The sequence below is a fragment of the Protobothrops mucrosquamatus genome, unplaced genomic scaffold (genome assembly GCF_001527695.2).
Source record: "Protobothrops mucrosquamatus isolate PMUCROS unplaced genomic scaffold, P.Mucros_1.0 scaffold1880, whole genome shotgun sequence".
NCBI lineage: Eukaryota > Metazoa > Chordata > Lepidosauria > Squamata > Viperidae > Protobothrops > Protobothrops mucrosquamatus.
Genome location: NW_015388007.1, coordinates 282,033 through 304,441, shown reverse-complemented (window position 1 = coordinate 304,441; position 22,409 = coordinate 282,033). Strand labels below are relative to the sequence as shown.

At 36.9% G+C, this 22,409-nt stretch overlaps 1 protein-coding gene across 1 annotated transcript in view; it reads left to right on the top strand.

Annotated features, from left to right (window-relative positions):
- The window catches only part of PLXND1 (plexin D1), a 135,050-nt gene that overhangs the window by 5,029 nt on the left and 107,612 nt on the right, over window positions 1–22,409 (top strand). The window contains exons 4-9 of the mRNA XM_015823471.1: window positions 3,738–3,869; window positions 10,375–10,475; window positions 11,625–11,754; window positions 12,265–12,439; window positions 15,283–15,391; window positions 20,049–20,151. Of these exons, the coding sequence (XP_015678957.1) occupies window positions 3,738–3,869; window positions 10,375–10,475; window positions 11,625–11,754; window positions 12,265–12,439; window positions 15,283–15,391; window positions 20,049–20,151 (750 nt within the window). The remainder of the gene's footprint in view (window positions 1–3,737; window positions 3,870–10,374; window positions 10,476–11,624; window positions 11,755–12,264; window positions 12,440–15,282; window positions 15,392–20,048; window positions 20,152–22,409) is intronic.

Here is a 22,409-nt window from a genome sequence, read left to right as displayed (position 1 = left end):
AAAATAGCTAACTTTCTTCATTAATCAGGTTTCTAATGAGGCATTTATTTTCCATGCTTATTATTCTTTCTTATCTCCTATCTCTCAAGGATTTTATGAATTCTGTTCAGTGAAATTTGCATGCTCTTAATATTTTTGTGGAAGAAACTGCAAGCCTTATGTAGCATTGATAAATGTTTTGAACAGCCTTTGTATACTTTTGAAACCACGATTTTGAGCATATTTTGCTCATCTAAAAGCGTATGTTTGTCTTTGATTCTAAATAAATTTTAAAAATTAGAATTTCTTTTAACAGCAAAAGGAAATGAACCTTGTAGAAATTTTAGTTCCCACATTAGGTGTAGCAGTGTCTGTCCAAACAAGAAAGTAGACTGCCTAAGGCATTTCTGAACTTGGCAAATGAAGATTCTGCATACATTGCAAGGAGCCTTGATTCTTTTTCTAACTCTAGAAAAGTCTTATTATCTATTTCTTAGCTTGACATTGTGTCTTAGGTAGTCAAGACTAGTGGTGAGCCTGCAGCTTGCATTTCATAATCATACCCAGACGATAGTTAGTGGAAAAGAAAATGTTGCCCATGTAGTTGTGTTACACTACATTTTCCTATCCTCTAGATCAGGGGTCCGCAATCCCTGGGCTGTGGATCAGCACCGGGCCACGGCATGCCAGAAACCAGGCTGCACAAACAAGCAAAGCCCCATCCGTGGGATGCAAGTAGCACATGAAACCACGCCCTCTCCGGTCCACAGAAATTCCTCTCTCCATGGAACTGGTCCCTGGTGCCCAAAAAAGTTTGGCGGCCACTGCTCTAGATAATTCTGTTGGTTGTATTTATCTGTCTTTCCTTAATAAGAAATGTGGTCCTTCATACATCCCTGGGATATAATAAGGGATCTGATAAAGTGTTATTGTAGGTAATAGTTTGAGTGAACCAAATAATAATTTTGATCTCCAATGTTCAAGTATGTTTATGAGGTACAGAATACAGAGTTGGAAGGGACCTTGGAGGTCTTCTGATCCAACCCTCTGCTCAGGGAGGAGACCATTCTGGACCAATGGCTCTCCAATCTCTTGTTAAAAACCTCCAGCGATGGAGCACCCACAACTTGGAAGCAAGCTGTTCCACTGATTAATTGTACTCATTTTTAGGCAATTTCTCCTTTGTTCTAAATTGGATCTCTCCTTGATAAGCTTCCATCCATTACTTCTTGTGGTTTGAAAAATAGGTCAACTCCTCTTCTCTGTGACAGCCCCTTAGATATTGAAAGACTGCTATTATGTCACCCCTAGTCCTTCTATTCATTAGACTAGATGTAGCTAGTTCCTGCAACTGATGGGCAAAGTTACGCTGATGCAGCTTATTTGATTACAATCCTGTTGATAAAATTAAAGAATTCATGTTTAGGAAGTGTAAGACTGGCTCTTAACTCAGAACAGAAAAAATTAATCACTCATCAAACTGATCATCACACAGGCTTTCATTCTTCAATAAAGAAGGAATTAGTTGTTCCTTTAAGTTCCATATGGATATACAATATCTTCTAATTCTTAACTTTTAATCAGCAGTTGAGACTAGAGTGTAATCAAGATGTTATTTAATATATTGTAGGAATAAATGCTTGTACTTAAGATGTTATTGCACAGCTTTTAGTTATTAACAATGCCTATCTATACATTTTTCCTCTCTTGATTGGCACTTGTGAAAAACACAGACTCTCCCACACTTGCAGTGGTCAGTCCTCATTGGTTATAGTAATTGCTGAATTGAAGAATGTGTAATATGACTGTTTTATCCATGCTGAAACAATACATTGGAGACCAAAATTTAAGGCACCATTATGGTCTCTACCCCAGCAACGGCCAGCAACGGCCATACTTCACTGTATATTGTTTGCTGAAGAAAGAACTCTATGTCAGCCAGCTGCTGCTTACACCTATGTCTCATGGAAAAACATAACTAGAAACTGGTTTCTATTAATCTGAAGATAATAACACGTAATGTAGAATATTAGATCAGAGTAGGAAGAGAAAAGAAGGGAATCTGATTTCTTTCCTGCTTTGAAAATATTCCTAGCAGGTGGAAAAGATAGCTGAAGTTCTCTCTCTGGTTTGATATTTGCCCAGTTTATACAACTGAAGTGCTAGGTAACTGGCTTCAGAGTCAGCTGCACAGGCAATGAATGTGAACTACATTTCTCACCCAGCTTATATTCACACAGTAATAACAGCTCTGTTTCCATTGTCATATCAGAAATGGCAGTCTTATCTGCTGAACCTCCATTAGAAAAAGATTCCTAGCTCCCTTATTCCTAGGATAATTTGTTGAGATAGCTATAATCTAATTGTACTCCACAGCTGCACAACCAGAAGCCTTTTTACCTTGGGGGCTCCTTCTTATTTGGCACGGAATACGGAATATTTGAGTGATAATTCAGGTTTCTCATCCAAGACAAGACAGTAAAAGGAGGATAGGCAATGTTCAGCCAGTTCCTAAGCAGCAATTATAATTTCCTATCACACAGGCAATTAATATGGTCCAGCAAATGATAAAGTACACCAGACGAAGGCATATCACAAGGGCCATTATCAGTGGCACATTCAAGAGAGTCATTAACAGAACAAAAGTAAATGTAGAAGTGTAACACTTTCAGTGTTACATAAAATATATTGCCAATTAAAACCATAAGACAAACCATTTTGCCAAGGCTATTTCTGAAATATAGTTTTGTGAAACTTTGATTAGCTTAAATAATGCATGACTGACTAATTCTAGTCTAAAAACACCACTGAAATTTTTTGGCTTTTTTTTGTGAAAAAAATTGCTTTAATATACTGTAGAAGATAAAAGAAAATTTAAAAAGGAAGAAGAAAGGAAATAAAGAATATGTTTGTGTATGTATATTTTATTAAGATATTCAGGCTTTATCATACCAAATAATATTGATCGGTCTTTCCATGATGTCCAGAAAGACCCACTGAATAATCAGAGAAGGAACATATGTCATCAGGTCACGATTACATTAGTGTCTTTCCTTATGCCTCACGCTCAATAAATCCATAGTTCTACATATATTCATAAGCTTCAGATAGTTGTTATATAATTTACAATTAAATTTACATTTTAAAATTGTATTATCTTCTTAAAACCACATTAACAAGCTAATAGACATTAAATCAAAAAGAATAATATTGAGTCAAGGCAGTGGATAGTTGTTCCCTTGATCATTTTACAGGAGCATAATATGTAACTGTTATTAAACATTCTGAGGTGTCCAGTAAGCATGAACAAAATTAACACAATCTTAAACTCATCAGAAAACAATATTCTTCAAGATGTTTAACCATTGATTTACTAACATGGGTTATTTCAACTCTTTAATTCAGGGTTCTTGAAAATAATTGATATACGACTTAGCAATGCTCTTTAATTGCATATTAAAAATACTTTCAGTTTAGAATAACCTAGCACATATTTCAATCCTGATAGCAATTCAAGAATTTTATATGCTTCTAATGGATGGTTTAATTTACAATAGCCATCATTTTCTTACTTCATGCTCCTGTGTTATTAAGTTAAAGATGAAAGGAATTTTTCACTTAATACTTTTCAAGATTCCATAGTTCTTGCAAAAAGCTACTGTTTTCTTAACATTTCTGATAGGTTCATTTTCTTTCTCTTCTTTTTCCTCAAAATTTATGACATTGGAGGTTGTATAAAATGTTCCCTTTTTTAACAGATTAATCTGAACAGTTCCATGGAGGTTATAAGCAGGGAATCAATTATGGTGGCTTACAGTGAACCTGTCCATCCTATTATGCAGTTTGATCCATCTGATTCCAGTTACCTGTATTTAATGACTTCTCATCAGGTAAGATTATTTCCCAAACCCACCTTTCTATTATCACGAGATCTGTGTTGATTAAAACATTTGTAAGTGTGAATTTAATCAATTAGGGAGTTTCTCCAAACTCTTTCTACGTTATACTTTTCACTGCTGCACAGATGATATAGTAAGATAGTACTTCTTATAACATATTATTAATGTTTTCAGAATAATTGTTGGTTTTATTGGCTTGTCTTGAAATTTACATTTTTGCATTGTCATTGTTACGAAATTATTGCTCCATCATTCCTCATCACTGATTATACTTTGTAGGGATGGTAAGGGCTGTGGGATGCCACATTTTTCTTGCTTGGATAGATCATGGATAATTATTGGATGTATTTTGTAAGTTTACCAGCATAGCTTTTCATATCTTATTGGCATGATGAGACAGGATTTTTCTCAAACAAGCCATAATTGGAGGATTCATGTTTCATAGTAAGTCTAAAAAGAAAGAAATCATTATTTAGGAGTATGCGTGAATCAAACTATTGAATGTTTCTGAGAAGCAGATTTAATACACTTTTAATCTGCCCTTGATGATGTATTAGATGGAACAAGGTGGAAAATAAAACATTTATATCAATACAGTTAAGATTGATTATTCACTATGAGAAAAAAACAATGTATTGAAAACACAGCAGAAATCAAATCTTATAAAGGGAAAGGCTGAAAGTTGGCTGATACATTTCTCTTGTATAATTATGCTTTCCTACTGTTTGTGTTTAATTACGGTGGTGATAGGTTCACTATTGGGAGACTTGTAGGGCAGGCTGGGGACAGATTTACCCGGAGAAAGTCTATGTGGTTGTTGTGGAAAAAACCACGATACTTACATCAGAAGACAAGACCACGAAGGGTTGGAGAAGACAGGTTTATTTGTGCACAATGGTTCAGAGCATTAGCATGACAGATTCTGAACACTGGGTGTGTTAGGGGACATTTCCCATCTACCCAAACTAAAAGTCATTACAAATTTGATCGTACATTACATTGGTCAACAATTTTTTTTCAAAAGGTTTTCTTTCCTGAAGTAAGGTTATGATAGACCCCTTCAAACTAAATACAAATATAATTTCAGAAAGATTTATCATGTGGGAACCTTGAGAAATAGAAATTAATTCTTAGTTATTATAATGTGCTGCATGAGTTCAACAGGGCTAAAAGTATTTTGCTGTTGATTTTTGTTTGTACTCAGTGACGGATTCATCTTGCTGCATTGTCTAACAATAGTTAGTCAGCATTGATGGACAGTTGCCCTGATACTGTTTTTCTATTGTGGCAATGTCCTGGTGAAAACTTTCATCATGTTCGTCCTCGGCTGCGCTTAGATTTTTGGAGAAAGAAGTCCAAGTGTAAATACAGGAAATATGTCTTCATTGACATGTTGCACTTCATGGTCTTGTATGTTCTCAGATGTTTGTCAACCAGCTGAATGGAGTTTTTTCCTCTGTCTTCTTCTTTACTTCCTCTTTTACCACAAAGTTCAAAGTTCTGGTTCTTGTTCTTCTGGCAGCTTCCAACGTTGTTATTTGATGCTGTTGTAGTGTGTCTTTGATGTTGTCTCTCCATCTTCTTCTGGGTCTTCTTCGTATTCTTAGACCTTCTCCTCTTTTTGTATATGCCTTGTACGGTATGGAATCTCAAGACATCCTCACCAGGTGAGCAAACCACTTTATTTGCAGTTTATTGTAAGTAGTTTTAAGATTGGTTCTATGCCAATTCTTTCTTTTATGATCTCATTTCTGATCTTATCTCTCCTGGTCACTCCAGCAGCTTTCCTCATATGTCTCATTTCCATGGTGATTAACTTTTGTTTAAGTTTTATTGTAAGTGTCCATGTTTGGCACTGGTATCATAAGGTGGGAAAGAATACATTGTGTTTGAGATGCTTCTTTATGCTGATAGGTACTGCCTTATGTTGTAGGAGTGGAGCTAGCTATCCCAATACTTGGCTGGCCTTAGTGCATCATATGTTCATGTCTTCGTCCATTTTACCATCTTCGGTGAATGTTGTTCCTAGATATTTGAACTTTGATACTTGTTTTATGCTGGTTCCCCCTATAACTAAGTTTAAGTTGGTTTAAGTTATATTTAAGTTGGTTCTCTGTAGTTGCCAAGAAAATTCTCAATAACATCCTTGAATGCTTTCTAGGCAATTTTCTCAGGCCTCACTAACAGATCTTCGAACTGCTTGACATTGATGATATATCTGATCTGTGGACCAACAAAAATGCCTTCCTTAATCTTGGCATCATTGGAAACATCTGTCTCAAATAACAAAAAAATGTACTTTCCTTGTTCAGCACTTTCACAAAATGTTTCATCAGTCTGCGTTTTATATGCAGCAGAGGCAAAAAATATCTTTGTCAGGTCAACAAGTGGTTCACGTGCCATGTTTTTCTGTCCTTAGAACCAAATTATTTTGGAATGATGTTTCTTTTTAATGCAATGCGACTCTCTTGCACAGCTGTCCTAATTGCATATGTAACAATAGTACTTGGTATATCTGAGCAGCAGACTCAGTACTTTTAGATCTCCATAAATATCCCAGTTGTCCTTGGTGTAGTGGATGTGCTTCAGCAACAGTCCCATGTTTTTGTATGTTTCTTTCATGTATGCAGCATAGGAAACAGGTACTAACAGATTTTACACAATTGCCATTGTTTACAACAGAAGATTTCTACAAAATCTTCTGATAGGTTAAAATTACAGGTTATTCTTGTGATTAGCTGCCAAAAATCTGTAGGATACAACCAAAAGTGCCCAGGAAACAAACTCTTTATTGTTCAGTGTCACAATTAATCAGTTGCTATCTTTACTGTCTAATTGAAAAGAAAATGAATTTGGTATTCCTTGCAAGCTTCAGTGTTCTAACCAATAATTTTCTGTTTGCTATTTAACCTCTGAGCTGTAATTCCTTAATTAATATTTCCAGTATACAAAACTCATATCTTGTTCCTAAATCATTTATCCCCTAACCATTTTTGATCAAAATAGTTTACTGGTAGTCCTTGCTTAACAACTGTAATTAGGACGACAATATCCATTGTTAAGTGATGTTTTTGTTACATGAGATATCACGTGACCCCAACGAATGTACAACTTTACTTCCATCGTGATCATTAATTGCTAGCTTCTCCATTGATTTTGCTTATCAGAAGTTGGCTGCAAAACATGCAAATGGCAATCACACAATCAGTCTTGATTATGTGATCATTGGGATCCGGCAACAGTTATAACTGCTAAACTGCTTATAAAGTTATTTTTTCAGTGTCACCATAACTTTAAACAGTCGCTAATAGGCAATCATTAAGTGAGGACTACCTGTACTTAAAAAACAAAAAAGATGCTCAACTCTTGGTGATTATGTGGACACACTATTTAGTTTTCTTGGGAGTAATATGTAATTGTTTCCCCTTCCATTGCCTTTTTCTGGGGGGGGGGGAAATGTTCCAACTAAGCAATAGCCCTGAATTTGGTTTCTGATCCAAATACTAATCAAATCCAGCCTTGCTTAGTTTCCAAGCCTATAAAAGCTTGAGCAGGTGTTGCCATCTGCTGAGATATAGTGTACGCCATATTAATCTATTATTAGCAATAATACTTAATGTGGAAACTGTCAAGGGAAGAGGAATGGGTATTCTGCTTGCAATATAATCACAATATGTTCTATGTAAACTACAAAAGGCAAGATTAAAATTTTAAATTACGAGATGTAATAATTTGGTAGAAGCTATGCAACATTTGTGTCTGCACCCACACAGAATGCCTTTTGTTGTTATGAATGACATCTTTAAAATGAAAAAAAAGGGAAATTTAATAAATAAAGTATAGGGAAAACCAGCTGTTAAAACACGCCAAGTCCTTTGTAAATATCAAACAAACATCATCTATTTGTGAGAGAAAATCTCATTCCCTGGGTGAAGAATTTCAACTGCCCAGAGATATTGCCAACCTGTGTCAGAATGATTTGTCAATCTGGTTTTGTTTATTGGCAGAAATAGCTTCTGAGTGCCTTCATATAAATGTATGTGGAACTAAGGCCATCAGGGAGCAGTAAAATTCTGAATGGGGTCAGTGTTACTGCAAATACAAAAGGCTTATCTTACATTTGAATGTGGTTTAGACAAATACCTTAAGTGATTGATCCAAATGGCAGACTATATGGCAGTATTCTATTAAATTCTTCTCAAATCTAACATTTATAAAATAAAGACATCTTAAGAGAGTAAAAATGTTTGAGGTCGGTAAAAATCCAAATTTATGCTTAGCAAGAAATATCCATGGATATTTTCGAGCCAGTTTCCATCTCCCACGTTCACTTATATCTGCAGTGGATTTTTGTAAAACTAAAAATGCTATTCTCAGATATTGGAAGAAATTTGGACCAAATATATTACCCATAAAAACGCACTAGCTTTTCACAAACACCTTGAAGCAAATTGCAAGTATTGATATTAATCATTTTCTCTTCTTAAATATGTTATAGTGTTTTGCGTTTTTCAGGCAATTATAGTTGTTGATATACTTTTTATTAATCAAATCTTCCTTTTTTACTACTTACTGTGATTCATGTAGCAGAACATAGTTCCACCTGAGTAATGAAGCTATATTATTAAAGTGTGTATTCATGCGTGTTTCTCTCTCTCTCTCTCTCTCTCTCTCTCTCTCTCTCTCTCTCTCTCTCTCTGTGTATGTGTGTATGAAAAACAATTTCTAGGACAGTTATTTTTTAAAAATATATATTTAAAAAAACAAACTCATGGAAAGAAAAAAGCAAAATGCAGCAATTTTTATTAAAAAAGAAATGTAGAAGTTATCATGTTCTTTTTGTTTGCTTATTATTTATTTATTTATTTATTTATTTATTTATTTATTTATTTATTTATTTATGCAAATAGGAGACAGATGTTAGCATTCTGTTAAAATATACATTTTTTCATTTTTTCCTACCTGGAATATTCAGAACATATAATAATATTGAAAATATGAATAATAAAATAATTAAAATAACAAAAATAAAAATCATCTTAAATTGTTACAGCTCTTTCCATCTTAGACATGTATGCAATTGCTTCAGTCAATGAATTTGTATTACAATTCTTTGCTAACCCTCCCCCTATATTTTTTTTAGGCAGCATGAACTGTATAGCACAGTGATGGCGAACCTTTTAGAGACCGAGTGCCCAAACTGCAACCTAAAACCCACTTATGTATTGTCGGGTACTGAGTGGGTGTGGCCCATTGGGTGGGTGTGGTCAATTGGGTGGGCGTGGTCCACTGTGTGGGCGTGGCTGCAGTGGTAACGGCAGAACTGGGTGGGATTAAAAAGTTCAATCAATCAATTCCAACTTTGCAAGATCTTTTTTTTTCCCGCGAGAAGTTGAAATTGACTGATTGAACCTTTTTTTTTTTTGCACACGGTGGCGGAGGCCTAAAGCGAAAGAGTTTTATAAAACCCAGCTGAAGGCCTAGGACTGGGGCGATGGCGTGCGTGCCCACAGAGACGGCTCTGAGTGCTGCCTCTGGCACCCATGCCATAGGTTCGCCACCACTGGTATAGCAGCAAATCTCTGTTTCCTCCTTAAATAAGCTAGATATGAATATAAAAAGAGCACATGTACATGATTTTAAAACTAGGCAAAAAACTATGGAGGAGGGAAAAGTGGACTGGTCTTAAACCTTTTAAGTTTCCAAGAGCAAAAACACATTCTCTATAACTGCTTATCAAATCTAAATAAATAAATAAATAAATAAATCATTCAACGCATTATCCATGGATGGATGATTGTAGCTAAATTATCTCTGCTGAGGCTCATTTATATGTTTGTCTACTGTATATAATTCAAAGAATATTATGTAAAGCAAAAAACGACAGAGTTCTGTTATAAGCTCTATGAAGCTGCTGTTTTTGGAGGGGAACAATTCTATAGTAATTTAATAATCACTAAGTCTGGCAGATGAGCCTCCTACTAGCCAATATTTCAGTTTTCTAAATCTAAGGTTTAATTGAGATCAACTAGTATCTCATCTGTGTTTCATGAAAAGGAAATAGAACAGAACAGAACAGAACAGATCTCTATACCATTTCTGACAAGTGGCTGTCCAGTCTCTTCTTGAAAGTCTGCAGTAATGAAGCACTCAGAAGTTCTGAAGGCAAGCTGTTCCATTGGTTGATTGTTCTCACTGTCAGAAATTTTTGCCTTATTTCTAGGTTAAGTCTCTCCTTGATCAGTTTCTATCCATTGTTCCTTCCCTGTCCTTCAGGTGCTTTGGAAAATAGGTTGTTCCCCCTCTTCTCTTTGACAGCTCCTCAAATATTAGAACACTGCTGGGCACCATCCATATTCTGCTGATAATTGTTACTAATCTTTTGATCAGCCTGGATAACTATAAGATGCTTTGTTGCTGTAGTTAATTAAACAAGAGTCTGCTAATAATAGTTTGATTATTTAAAATTGTTACCTTGATTTTCTCTGTTACACAGATTGCTCGTGTGAAAGTAGCTGCTTGTGACCAATACACTAAATGTGCAGACTGCTTGGCTGCAGCTGATGCTTACTGTGGATGGTGTACCTTGGAGACCAGGTGGAATATTTTTGTATTTTATAACCCTCTTACAATAAGCCATTCTGAACATATAATTACTTAATATTATTGTAAACTTTCACCAGATTCATTGACTTCTACAATAATAAATAGCTGATGCAACTTCACAGGTTATGTAAATATAAATACAATCAAGATATTGTTGGATAAATATCATTTGAACAATTTTCACTTTTTTATGAGAATTCACACATAAGCTTAATTATTTTGTGGGGGAAGAAAACAAGTAGATTTGTGTATTATACTATGCATGAGATAGTCTAAGGCACATTAAATTTGAAAATAATAAAAACCCATGCAATCATGGGTTTATAATTATAATTTAATATAAAATTATCTGTCATGTGTATTACGTCATTTGCTTTTTTACTTCAAATGTGATATGATAAGTCAAAATATTGTTTTAAAAGTACTCTTAGCATAAAAAGTCATGGGCAGTATGCATATTTTGGACTAGTCAAAAGTCTTTGTAGGAAACAGGACAAAGCCACAACAATCAATTTATGTTTTTGAAGAATATTTTAAAAGAGTCTAGGGTAAACAGAAATAAGCCATATGAAATTGAGGGAAAACATTGAATAACTACCTGACATTCTATTAAGTCAGCAAAGTTCAAAAGCTGACCACCTTATTTCCATGGATTTAACAGCCATTTTTTTCTCTATCTTTGTTGGGAAGCACCCAGCCAGGCAGGGAGGAGAATTCAAGGGTGGAGTTAGCCTGGAGTCACTGCACAACCACAAAAGACTGACCCCTCTAAGTTTCTTGGGGCTTTATCTATTTGTTCCCAAGGGAAGGCTGCCAGTCTGAGGCGATTCTTGTATTATAGGCAGAAAAAAAATAAGGTAGTTAGCTTGAACTCTGCATATATGGGTCTGGTTATTCATGCCTGACAAACTTAGATGTCAAAAAAATAAAAATAAAATCAAGATAAACAGAAGGCAAACAATGGAAAAATATACGAATCATTCCTAATCATATCTCTTGTGTTTTGATTATGAGGTTAACATTTTAAGATAATGGCTATCATACTTAGTGAAATGACAAACATGGAGACAGTTTTTCAAGAAAATTAATAATTGATTTTCTTCTAAAGGTCTGATGTCATAAATGTTCTACTTATTTTAGGTGTTCACTACAGCATGAATGTGCCCATTCGGAAGAGTCCTATTTCTGGATCAGTGCCAATGAGGGAGTACAACAATGCCCTTCAATGACAACAATGCCTTCAGAAATAAATATCGAGAACGAAAATGAGGTACATCAAGTGGGAATTACAATATCTGTGAACATATTCTCTTAAGCAAGGGGAACTGATTGTAAAGCATTATGAACAATATTTAAATAATTTACATGCCCCCCCCCCATCTCATCCTGTAACAATACCTCTCGGCAGTGTACAAGGATTACAACAACAGCTATAAACAATGATCCATGTCACCCAAGGTAAACAATAAATCCCAATCATAAAAAGTCACATCAGCAACATAGTGAAACAGCCTTGTGAAAGGTTGTCAGGGTCAGAGCCATCTAGATCTCTGCAGAGGATATTGTTCCACTGGGCAAGTGTTGACACATAGAAGACATCTTGTAATTTTACCAACACAATCTCTGAATGTTCAGCTGCACTTGTTATTTTTACTCATAGAAGCAGCAGCTTTGCTCCAAACATTTAATTTAAAAATACAGTATTTTCAAAACCTGTTTATCCATGTCATTTAATTTTTATTCATTATTAGAATAATAACATCTTGTTGTTCACTTTTAGGGTATGATAATCCAAATAAATGGGAACATTCCCAATATGAACGGAATGGAAATAGCTTGCAATTATGGAAATAATATCCAAACTACTGCTAGAATTCATCCCCAATCTCACAACCAAGTAATTTACTGCAGTTTTCTTCCCAGAGAGAGCTATCCAGCCTTTCCATTAAATCAAGGTATGTATGAAAAATGATGCTTTAAATAGTGATGATGATGTGATAATGACATTAAAGATGGCTTTCTTAGTTTTCTTAATTAAATTAAACTTTTCTTAATTTTAATTTGTATTTAGTATTTGCGTTTATTCAGGTAATGTTCCGACAGCTGGGACGTGTTTCATTAGATCAGTGATGGATTTCTGAAAACTTGGTTTGTTGAAATGCATTTGCTGGTTTCTATATATACTCTGCAAGAATGCTTCAAGAGAATATGATTATAAAGTAGCCTTTAGGCCAATCCTGAGTTCTGCCCTAAGAAATTCTGTGTGGGAAAAAATATCCTAGGTATCATTATTAATTAAAAATCCTTATAAATGCACAAGAAGTACTGTGAACTAGAAGCAAAGACAAATTTTTAAAAAACTTTAATTTGTTCCTTTTAATAATTAAAACACATGTCTGCACAAAGATTTTTTATTCCTTTGCCTTTACATTTGTGTCATCCAAAATGGTATAAATTGAATTTAAGAGAAAATCTCATTAAAAATTGTTAATAATACAATTATAAATAGACAGGAACTACAAGAAAACTTATAGTTTTGCTTTTGTTATTGAGCTGATAGCACCACACTCGTCTCACACAGTCATTCCAATAATTCACATAACCATGGAGGGAGGGGGTATATCACAAGTGGACTTGTAAAATTCTGTTTTTATAGTCACATTCAACAAAAGTAGTTTTAGCCATTCTTTGGAGTTGATTCCTGGTCTGGTCTACCTGGTGGGGCTGAGAAGCTGTTGGAAAAGGAATGAGAGAATGGATATAGGTAGTGGTGAATTTATTCTTATTCTTATTTTATTTATTTGTATCCAACCTTTATTATTGTTACAAAGAACCCAAGGCAGCAAACATATCCAACACATATTCCTCCTCCTATTTTCAGCACAACAGTAATCCTGTGAGGAAGGTTGGGCTGAGAGAGAGTGACTGGCCCAAAGTCACCCAGTTGGCTTTCACGGCTAAGGAAGGATTTGAACTCATGGTCTCTTGCTTTGAGTGAATTCATAAGAAAAAAAAAGTTCAAGCTTCTTTGAGTGAGGGAATGGTGCCATCAGTTTTAAAAGAGATAGTAGTCTCTTCTGAACAGGCTATTATTATGGCCAGTTATCACTCTACGTTCAATTTTCCTCCTGATCAGAAATTACACAAGTCTTCCCCAGCCCAGGTGCTTTCCAGATGTGATAGCATCAACTGCAAAATGCCTCAAACACGGAGTATAACGTGTCAGTTTACATAAGACATGACATACATCTGCAGGATATTTGGCATGGTGTCATCCCTTCAAACTAGACCAAATCAGGAAACAGACTCCACAAAATTAATGGAACTCTTTTTAATTGATGCAGGACATAGTAAGAGAATCTTGAAACTCTGACAGTATTTTTCCCCCTCCCTCTTATCCAGGTAGTCCTCAACCTATGACTACAATTGAGCCCAAAATTTCTGTTGCTGAGCAAGACAGTTGTTAAGAGAGTTTTGCCCCATTTTACCACCTTTTTTGCCACAGTTCTTGAGTGAATCACTGCAGTTGTTAAGTTAGTAACATGGTTGTTAAGTGACTCTGGCTTCCCCATTGATTTTGCTTGTCAGAAGGTTGCAAAAGGTGCTCATATCTCCCCAGGATACTGCAACTGTCATAAATACATGCAAGTTGCCAAAGCATCTAAATTATGATCGTGTGACCATGGGGATGCTGCAACGGTGTGAAAAACAGTCATAAGTCTATTTTTTTCAGTGCTGTTGTAACTTCGAACAGTCCTAAATCAATGATTGTAAGTTGAGGACCATCTGTATCAAAGAGAGTTAAGACATAGCTAGTTTAAGTTTCTTTCTAATGGTCTCTTTCTTAAATCAGGTGTTGCTAACTGTCCCCATATACCTTCACCAAGGCCAGTTTCCTGATTCAATACAGAATGTCTGTGTGTGTAGCAAAAAAATAAATAAATTAGGTGGCACATGTTGAGTCATGTAAAAAAAAAACTTACCTGCAGTATTGAGCACTTGTCATATGGCTATCTCATTCATTAATGTTACCGGCATATACAGTTTTTCAGTCTGAAAGTTAAATTACCAGTTTTAAATCACCATTTGATTATTTGCTTCACTTTGTTTAGTGAAAGTAATTTGTCATGGTCATAAAATACTGAATAAATCTATTTATAAAGTTTGAATCCGTTTATCTTGGATATAGTTCAGGAGTCTTGCCAAAACAAATACTTTATATGAAAATCCTGACTCTTCAAACTACTGAATTTATGGTTAAATAATGGTGCATGAAAAATTGCTTCAAAATAAAGGATGAATGATTATGTCAACTCCATTTGGTTCATTTTCAAAATGTTTTGAATCTTGATTTTATCCCACCAAAAAGGGATATTTTTTAATGCATTTTAGTTACAAGCTCCATTCAAAAATTTAAAAATGTAAATATATTTTTCTGTATATTCTGATTCACATATCAGTTTCTCAATATTTAAAACAAACATTTTTTAAAAAACATTTTACTATTTTGTTATTTTACTAACAAAAACCCTCGCAGAGATAATTTACATTCATAATACATAATCATTCACAAAATACATATTGCCAGCTTTTCCTGTTTTATATATTAATTTGTATTTGTAATGTAACAAAATAATCTTGAGAGTGTTTGCAGAAGTTGAACTCTTGAGGAACTTCATCTCTTGAGTAAACAACAGTTTTGAATTTTTTCCTTTTTTCAGACATTCGTGTTGTCTTGAAAGTAAACTATGAAAAGAGTTCCCTTGTGACTTGCTTTTTTGGGGATTGTTTGTTTCAGATCATGTAATTATTCAAACTGCAGTACAGGTCAACGGAAAAAACATTGTGTGGGCCAATTTCACCATCTATGATTGCAAGAGAACTGGAAATATTTATCCAAAAACAGCGTAAGTGATCTCACGGTCTGTAAATTATAGAGAAAGGCAGGTTGCTTAGCTTAGGTTTGCATCAGAATTCAATGGTAGGAAATCCCTGTATCTTTGCTGGTGGTTTCAATTTAAGCAGGAGGAACTATTGTAAAATAGATAGTCCAAAATACTACATATTTAACATTTTGATTTTTTTAGATAGAGGGTTTCAAAATGTAGAGTTGTAACTCCCTGGGAATTACAGTAAATATTGTTTGTTATAGCACTTTTACAAAATACTCAATGCATCCGTAAAAATTTGCTGCATCCAAAATTTCAGGAAACATTTTAACTTGCCTTGATTAATTGTCATGGATTGGAGTTTTTTATGCAGTTAGTACTGTGGACCACCCCCACATTTTTGTGGACTATTACAGCTGAAAACTATCGATCATGACAAACTGTTATTGGATATTGACGGTTCATTGACATGGAACACAAATAATTGCATTTGTCTTCTGTCATAAATATTCATATGTCTGCAGCATCGGTTGCCAGCAAGGCACGTAACACTGTATTTGTAGTCTTTGAAGTGTCTGAAGAAGTGTATATGCTTGTGTCACTCAGAGTTTTTCCCTGTAATTTTAACAAATGTTAAAGCAATTACTAGTATGCTCGCTGCTAAAGAGGAAAAGCAATTCTTCTGACACATCTCTGTTGACAGCTCTTTGAATGTAAAATTCCCGACAAAAATTTCTCCCCTCCCTGAATTTTGGAGCAGGGTACAAAATTAGTAGAAAGATTTAAGAGATCCAGTTTGGTCTAGTGCAGCGGTTCTCAATCATCCTAATGCTGCGACCCCATGCACCCATGTGACCACACGTGACCACACGCACGTACCCATGTGACCCACACGCACACACCCATGTGACCCACACGTGACCACACATGACCCACACGCACACACCCACATGACCCACACGTGACCCACATGCATGCACCCACATGACCACATGTGACCCACACGCACGACCACACGTGACCCAGGAGCATAGAGATGGCTCTCCTGCTCGAGCTAGAGCGACCCCCTCAGCCGACCGAATCTCGCCGCCGGGAAGGAGAGGAGAGAAAAGAATGGGAGAGGGGACAGGAGAGGGGGAGAAAGGGGGGTAGAATTTAGAAAAGGAAAGAAAAAGAAACTTTTTTGCGGAGCCGGCAATCGTGGAGCAAGACGCCCGTTCGGTGCGGCGGCAGGCCGGCAAGCCCAGGCGCTCCTGGGCGGCCATGGCAAGCGGCAGCGAGGACGCAGGCCGACCACCGGCTGGGCCACCAGCTGGCCCAGCCCAAGGGAGGTAAGCACCCGCCGGGCCCCACGCGCGCCAGCAACCCTCCCTGCGCCCGCCGCTGCTCCGCTAGCCTTACCTTGGCCACTGCACGTTTGGTGCGGCAGCAGGCCCAGGCGCTCCTGGGTGGCCATGGCAAGCGGCAGCGAGGACGCAGGCCTCCCACCGGCTGGGCCACCAGCTGGCCCAGCCCAAGGAAGGTAAGGCACCCGCTGGGCCCCACGCGCGTCAGCAACCCTCCCTGCACCCGCCGGCCTCCCACCTCCCACCCCTGGCCCTCTTTTACTTACATTTAGGAGTTGCTCAGCAGGGAGGGGTGGAAACGTCCAGAAAGCTCGCCTTAGCTGCAGACAACTTGCAGCACCGTTTGCAGACTGGGACTTTTGGCGGGCTCAGCAGGGCAGAGACAGCCTGGACAATTCCTATTGGCTTTTGAAAGCCAATAGAATTAGACTCTTTTAAAGAGAGTCTATTCTATTGGCTTTCAAAAGCCGATTCTATTGGCTTTTGAATGCCAATAGAATAGAGTCTCTTGAATAGAGTCTATTCTATTGGCTTTCAAAAGCCAATAAAATAAGAGGGAGCAGCACAGCTAAGGAAAAGGGGGGAAAATGGCGGGGAAAAAATGGCGGACTGCGTTGTTTAGCGACCTCCGTGAAATGGTCGTTCGACCCCAAATGGGGTCGCGACCCACAGGTTGAGAACCGCTGGTCTAGTGGTTAAGACATCAGTTTAGAAAGTAGGAGACTGTGAGTTCTAATCCCGCCTTAGCCATGAAAGCCAGCTGGGTGACCTTGGGCCAGTCACTTTCTCTCAGCCCACCTCAAAGGGTTGTTATTGTGGAGAAAATAGGAGGAAGGTGTATCAGATATGTTTGCTGCCTTGAGTTATGTGTAAAAATAATAAAGGCAGGATACAAACAAACGAATATGAGAAGTCTACAAGTATATTGAAGTCTGTATGAGACAAGATATAATTCCATAAAGAACAAACAAATATTGATGAAAAATAAATGTGGAATGAAAATTATGAGTGGCTGTCTCAGGAATGAAAACTAGGAACCATACAAAAATAAGCAAGTTCATCTTTCTAATTTTAAAAAAAGTACAATTTTGAATGTGTCCGTTTCTGTTTGTTGGAACAGGAAGGTGTTTTTTTTTGTAAAGTTATAAAGTTTGTAAAGCTTTGTAAAACAGCTATCACTGTTTCATTTGATAAATAGATAAAATTATTACTAAAAATTCCCCCCCAATGCTAATTCCAGTGAATTTTTTAGTTTTATTGTGAGGTGGGAGATGGCAGAAGCAGAAACACATTTTTTTTTAAGTGGTCACAGCACCAAACAGTTGGAAAACCTTGTTGTAGATTTACTAAGCTAGAATCACTTTGTTATCTACAAGGTATTTTGGATGCCGGGCAGGATTGGCAGGAAAGATGGTATAAACCTGCCAAGAATTGCAGAGGCTGGGTTTTTAGAGCATTTCAGGCCATCTGGATGTGCTGATGGTTTGGGGCAATTTTTTTCTTTCCCATTTTCCCATGATAATATTCTTGACTGAAAGCTTTAAAGTTAACCCTCAGAAAGCTGGCCTAAGGAACAAACAACTACATTTTTGAGATTGTTTAATGTATATGTAGATATAGTTGGATATTGTGCTTGGCTTAATTTTAATTCCATCAGTTATTAATAGTAGTATGACAGAAGCTGTTTTTGCATGATTTTTCTTGCTATCTTTTTAAAGCAATTTATTTGGGGTTGTTAGGAGTTATAGATAGTAGCAAATGCTATCTAAAGTGCATTTAGTATAATTTTAAAAATTCTGAGTCAAGAACAAGCAAATATTTTCACAAAATGACCTGCCAATCCCAAGGTATGATACCAATTATGTTAATACATTGTCCTAAACCAAGTTTAACTATAATTTATTGAATTAACCAAAAACATTCTCATTTCTAAACCGAACTAGCTGTTTACAGTGGATATGAGAAAGGGAATGTATTCTGCAAGAATAGTAGTAAGCAAAATAGTAAGCAAAAATGTGGAAAAAAGACATAATCAAAATGGAAAGTAACGACAGAACAGAAACAGAGCTGCATAATAAATAGATTACATCTATTCTAAAAGAATAATTTACTTGCATGGGCTAATGCTGAAATTACTGAAATAATATTCTTCAGAATTAAAAATTAGATGAGTATAACTGCAAACATGCGATATTTTAAATGCTGCATTTAAGTTGCTCATAAATATCTGAAAAGTGCAATTCACAATTCAGAAATCCCTCTCTACAATAATTTGGTATTGAATATGTACTATTTTGGATTATATAATTTATGATTTTCTCCTGCTGCTTAAAATAAAACCTCCACCACAACCAACAACAACAATATATATGTGATAACAATAGAAGGGATATTTGTAGCTCGGGGTTGAACTGCGGGGTCCTTGAAGGCATCCATGAACACCAATGAGCAGTCAAAAGACATGATGAAAACTCTTTAATTGCCTATCACAAGGATAGATTTTACCATAGTTTCAGCTGGGAAATGTGAGTGTCCAAAAACACTAAAGAATTCTTGGAAGTTTGGAACTCAGACAAATCAGCCATCAACAGGTACATTGAAATAGGCAACATCTACATTCCACTCAAAAGAGACAATAAAAAAGCTTAAAAAACCCCACAACACCCCTTGATGAGCATCTAGGTAAGTAGAGCTTAATATCAAGCAGTAATAACAACAGCCTAGTCAAGGAACCACCAAGAACACTCCCACCAACACTGACAGGGCAAGCCCCTTGAATATAAGCAGAGAGCAAGCCCCACGACCTTCTAGCACCGATGAGCCATGGTGGCACAGTGGTCAGATGCAGTATTGCAGGCTAACTCTGCCCATAGCCAGAAGTTTGATCCTGACCGACTCAAGGTTGACTCAGCCTTCCATCCTTCCAAGGTCAGTAAAATGAGGACCCAGATTGTTGGGGGCAATATGTTGACATCTGTAAACCTGTTCTTAGAATGCTGTAAAGCACTATGGAGTGATATATAAGTCTAAGTGGTATTGCTGTTTCTGTGTTACCTAGTTGTGTAATAAAATGTCTTCAAGAAAACAACCAGAAAGCACCAAGGATCTCGTAGATGTAATAAAATTTGTTCGCTTATCAGACATAGTAGCAAAGGATAATCTCATGGCTGCTCCACCATACATACACACAGACAGTTTAAAATATTTTAGATTTTCAATAGATAGTTTTACAATAAGCCATAACAGTATTTGCAGATTCATTATGAAAACAAAGCTTCAAAGAAGACACTGGTATACTTAGTAAATGAAGTTTCTTTTATATATTTCAGGTGTATCAGTTGCCTCTCAGCTAAATGGAAATGTTATTGGTGTCCTAGAAGAAGCTCCTGTGTATCCAACGTGACTGAATGTGAGAATTCAGTACAGATTACTGTAAGGCACATAACAGTATAGTTGTTTTTTTTTTAAAAAAATCTTGGTTTGTTTCTCTTGGGTTGGGGGAAAGTAATTGCTGCCAACAAAGGCTTTTTAAGAAATATTATAGAAACACTTATGTTCAGAAAATGTTGCATATCATCGAGGGGGGGCAGGGAGAGTTTTGGAGGACTGGATCTGGATGCATTTCATAGCATGCTTACAAACCGCTGAGATTTCCAGTGCACCACATCTTATTCTATTTATAGATTGCCCAGTTCCATTACAACTGTGTGCAGCATAAAATATACAAAATTTAAAGTAAAACGATCTACACAAAAATAATATCTGGAGAAAAACAACTACTGTGTCACAAATCAAATAAGAGGCCCATCTCCTATACTAGCCAGGTTTTAAAGGCATATCTAAATATGGTCAGGGTGTGGCCTATACAACCTCTGGGGGGAGAGTAGAAGAGGTGAGATTGTCAAGAACTGTCAAGCCTAGGCAATAGGAAAGCCAGCAGGAAGTTGCAAGTCCCATACACCTTGCAAGCAGGCCACTGGAAAGATAAGATGTGCAAGTGACAGGCGCAGGTGCGGGGATGTGTGCTATAAGTGCTGAGGCCAGATTTATCCCAGGAAAAAGCCGTACATTCCAGAGTGACTTGTGATCTTCCCTGCTGGCTTCCTCGTGTAATAGTTATCAAGTTAAATATCTATCAAAACTATCAAGTTATATTCTTGATAGTTGTGCAATGCCACTAATAATACAACTTATTTAACTTGTATAGCAATATGGTTTATATTCCAATTAGGGGGGGCACTGTGGCCTAGCAATTAAGACACTGGACTTATCAGGCGAAAGGTTGACAGTTCTAGACCCAAGTACCATGTGACGGGGTGAGCTCCTGTTCTTCCCCCAGCTCCTGCCAACCTAGCAGTTCGAAAGCATGCAAATGCAAGTAGATANTATATACCGCCCTATCTCCCTTACGGGACTCAGGGCGGTGAACAGGCGATAATAAAAATCACAATAAATATTAAATAAAAAGCCTGCTCTAAAATACCCCCTATAAAAACCCCTACCAAAACACAATCAAAACTACGCCAGGCCGGCCGCATGGAATAGATGGGTTTTCAAGGCTCGGCGAAAGAGGCGCAGGTCCGCAGTTGTACATAGGTCGGGGGGTAGGTCATTCCAGAGGGCAGGAGCTGCCACAGAGAAGGCTCTCCCCCTGGGGGTCGCCAGCCGGCATTGACTGGCCGACGGCACCCTAAGGAGGCCAGTATGTTTAATAGTCATGCTGGCTACCTGATTAAGGAAGCGTCTTCAGACAGCTCTGACTCCCTTGGCTAGGAAACGGAGATGAGCTCTGTCCCCTAGAATGAGACATGACTGGACAGGGGAGACCTTTACCTTTACCTTTTTTACTCCAAATATATCATTAACTGGAGAAAATCTAGTTTTCTGTCTCTTTGGGACCCCCTACATCTCTAGAGTACCACAAGTTCCTTTCTGAGGTCTCTGTCTTTCTTGGCTTTGGCTACTCTCGCTGGCTGTTTCCCCTGTCTCTTCTAATATACAATTTGCTTCCTTCTCTTTCTTGATGTTTGGCACTCTCTTTTCAATTGATCATCAATAATGTCTTTGATTTTCTTGGTGTCCTGAAAGTCCCAGCCTTTAAAACAATTCCCAGTGTTTTTGAGATGGTCATCATATGCTCAATATTCACATCAGAGAAACTGGTTTGCTTTGTTCTTCCACTTTAGCTTGACTTGACTTGGAACTTACACATGAGCAGATTGTAATGTGTTCCACAGTAGGACACTCAACTTTGACACTATAATTGATCTTTCCACCTCCTTGTACCAATAATATAATCAGCTTTGACTTCTGTGTATTTCATTTGATGATATCTTTTGTTGTTTGAAGACTGTGTTGAAGAAATCATTGCTTGGCAGAAGCTTTCCCCCATTTAATTTCAATTTCCTAGGCCAAATACTTCAACTACATTTTCTTTATTCCTTCCTTCCTTACTTTGGCATTCCAGTTTTCAACCACAAACATCATATTTTGCTTGGGTGTTCTATCAATTTGAGATTGATCTTAATAATAAAAGATATCAGTCTCTTCTTCATGTCAGTTGTTGGAGCATATCCTGAATAATTCTCATTATAAAGGACTGTCTGCAAATCCAGTTGATATTGTTTGGTTATTGACTGAATTTGTACTTAGGTAATGTCTTTGCTATATCCTTCTTCATGACTTTGAAA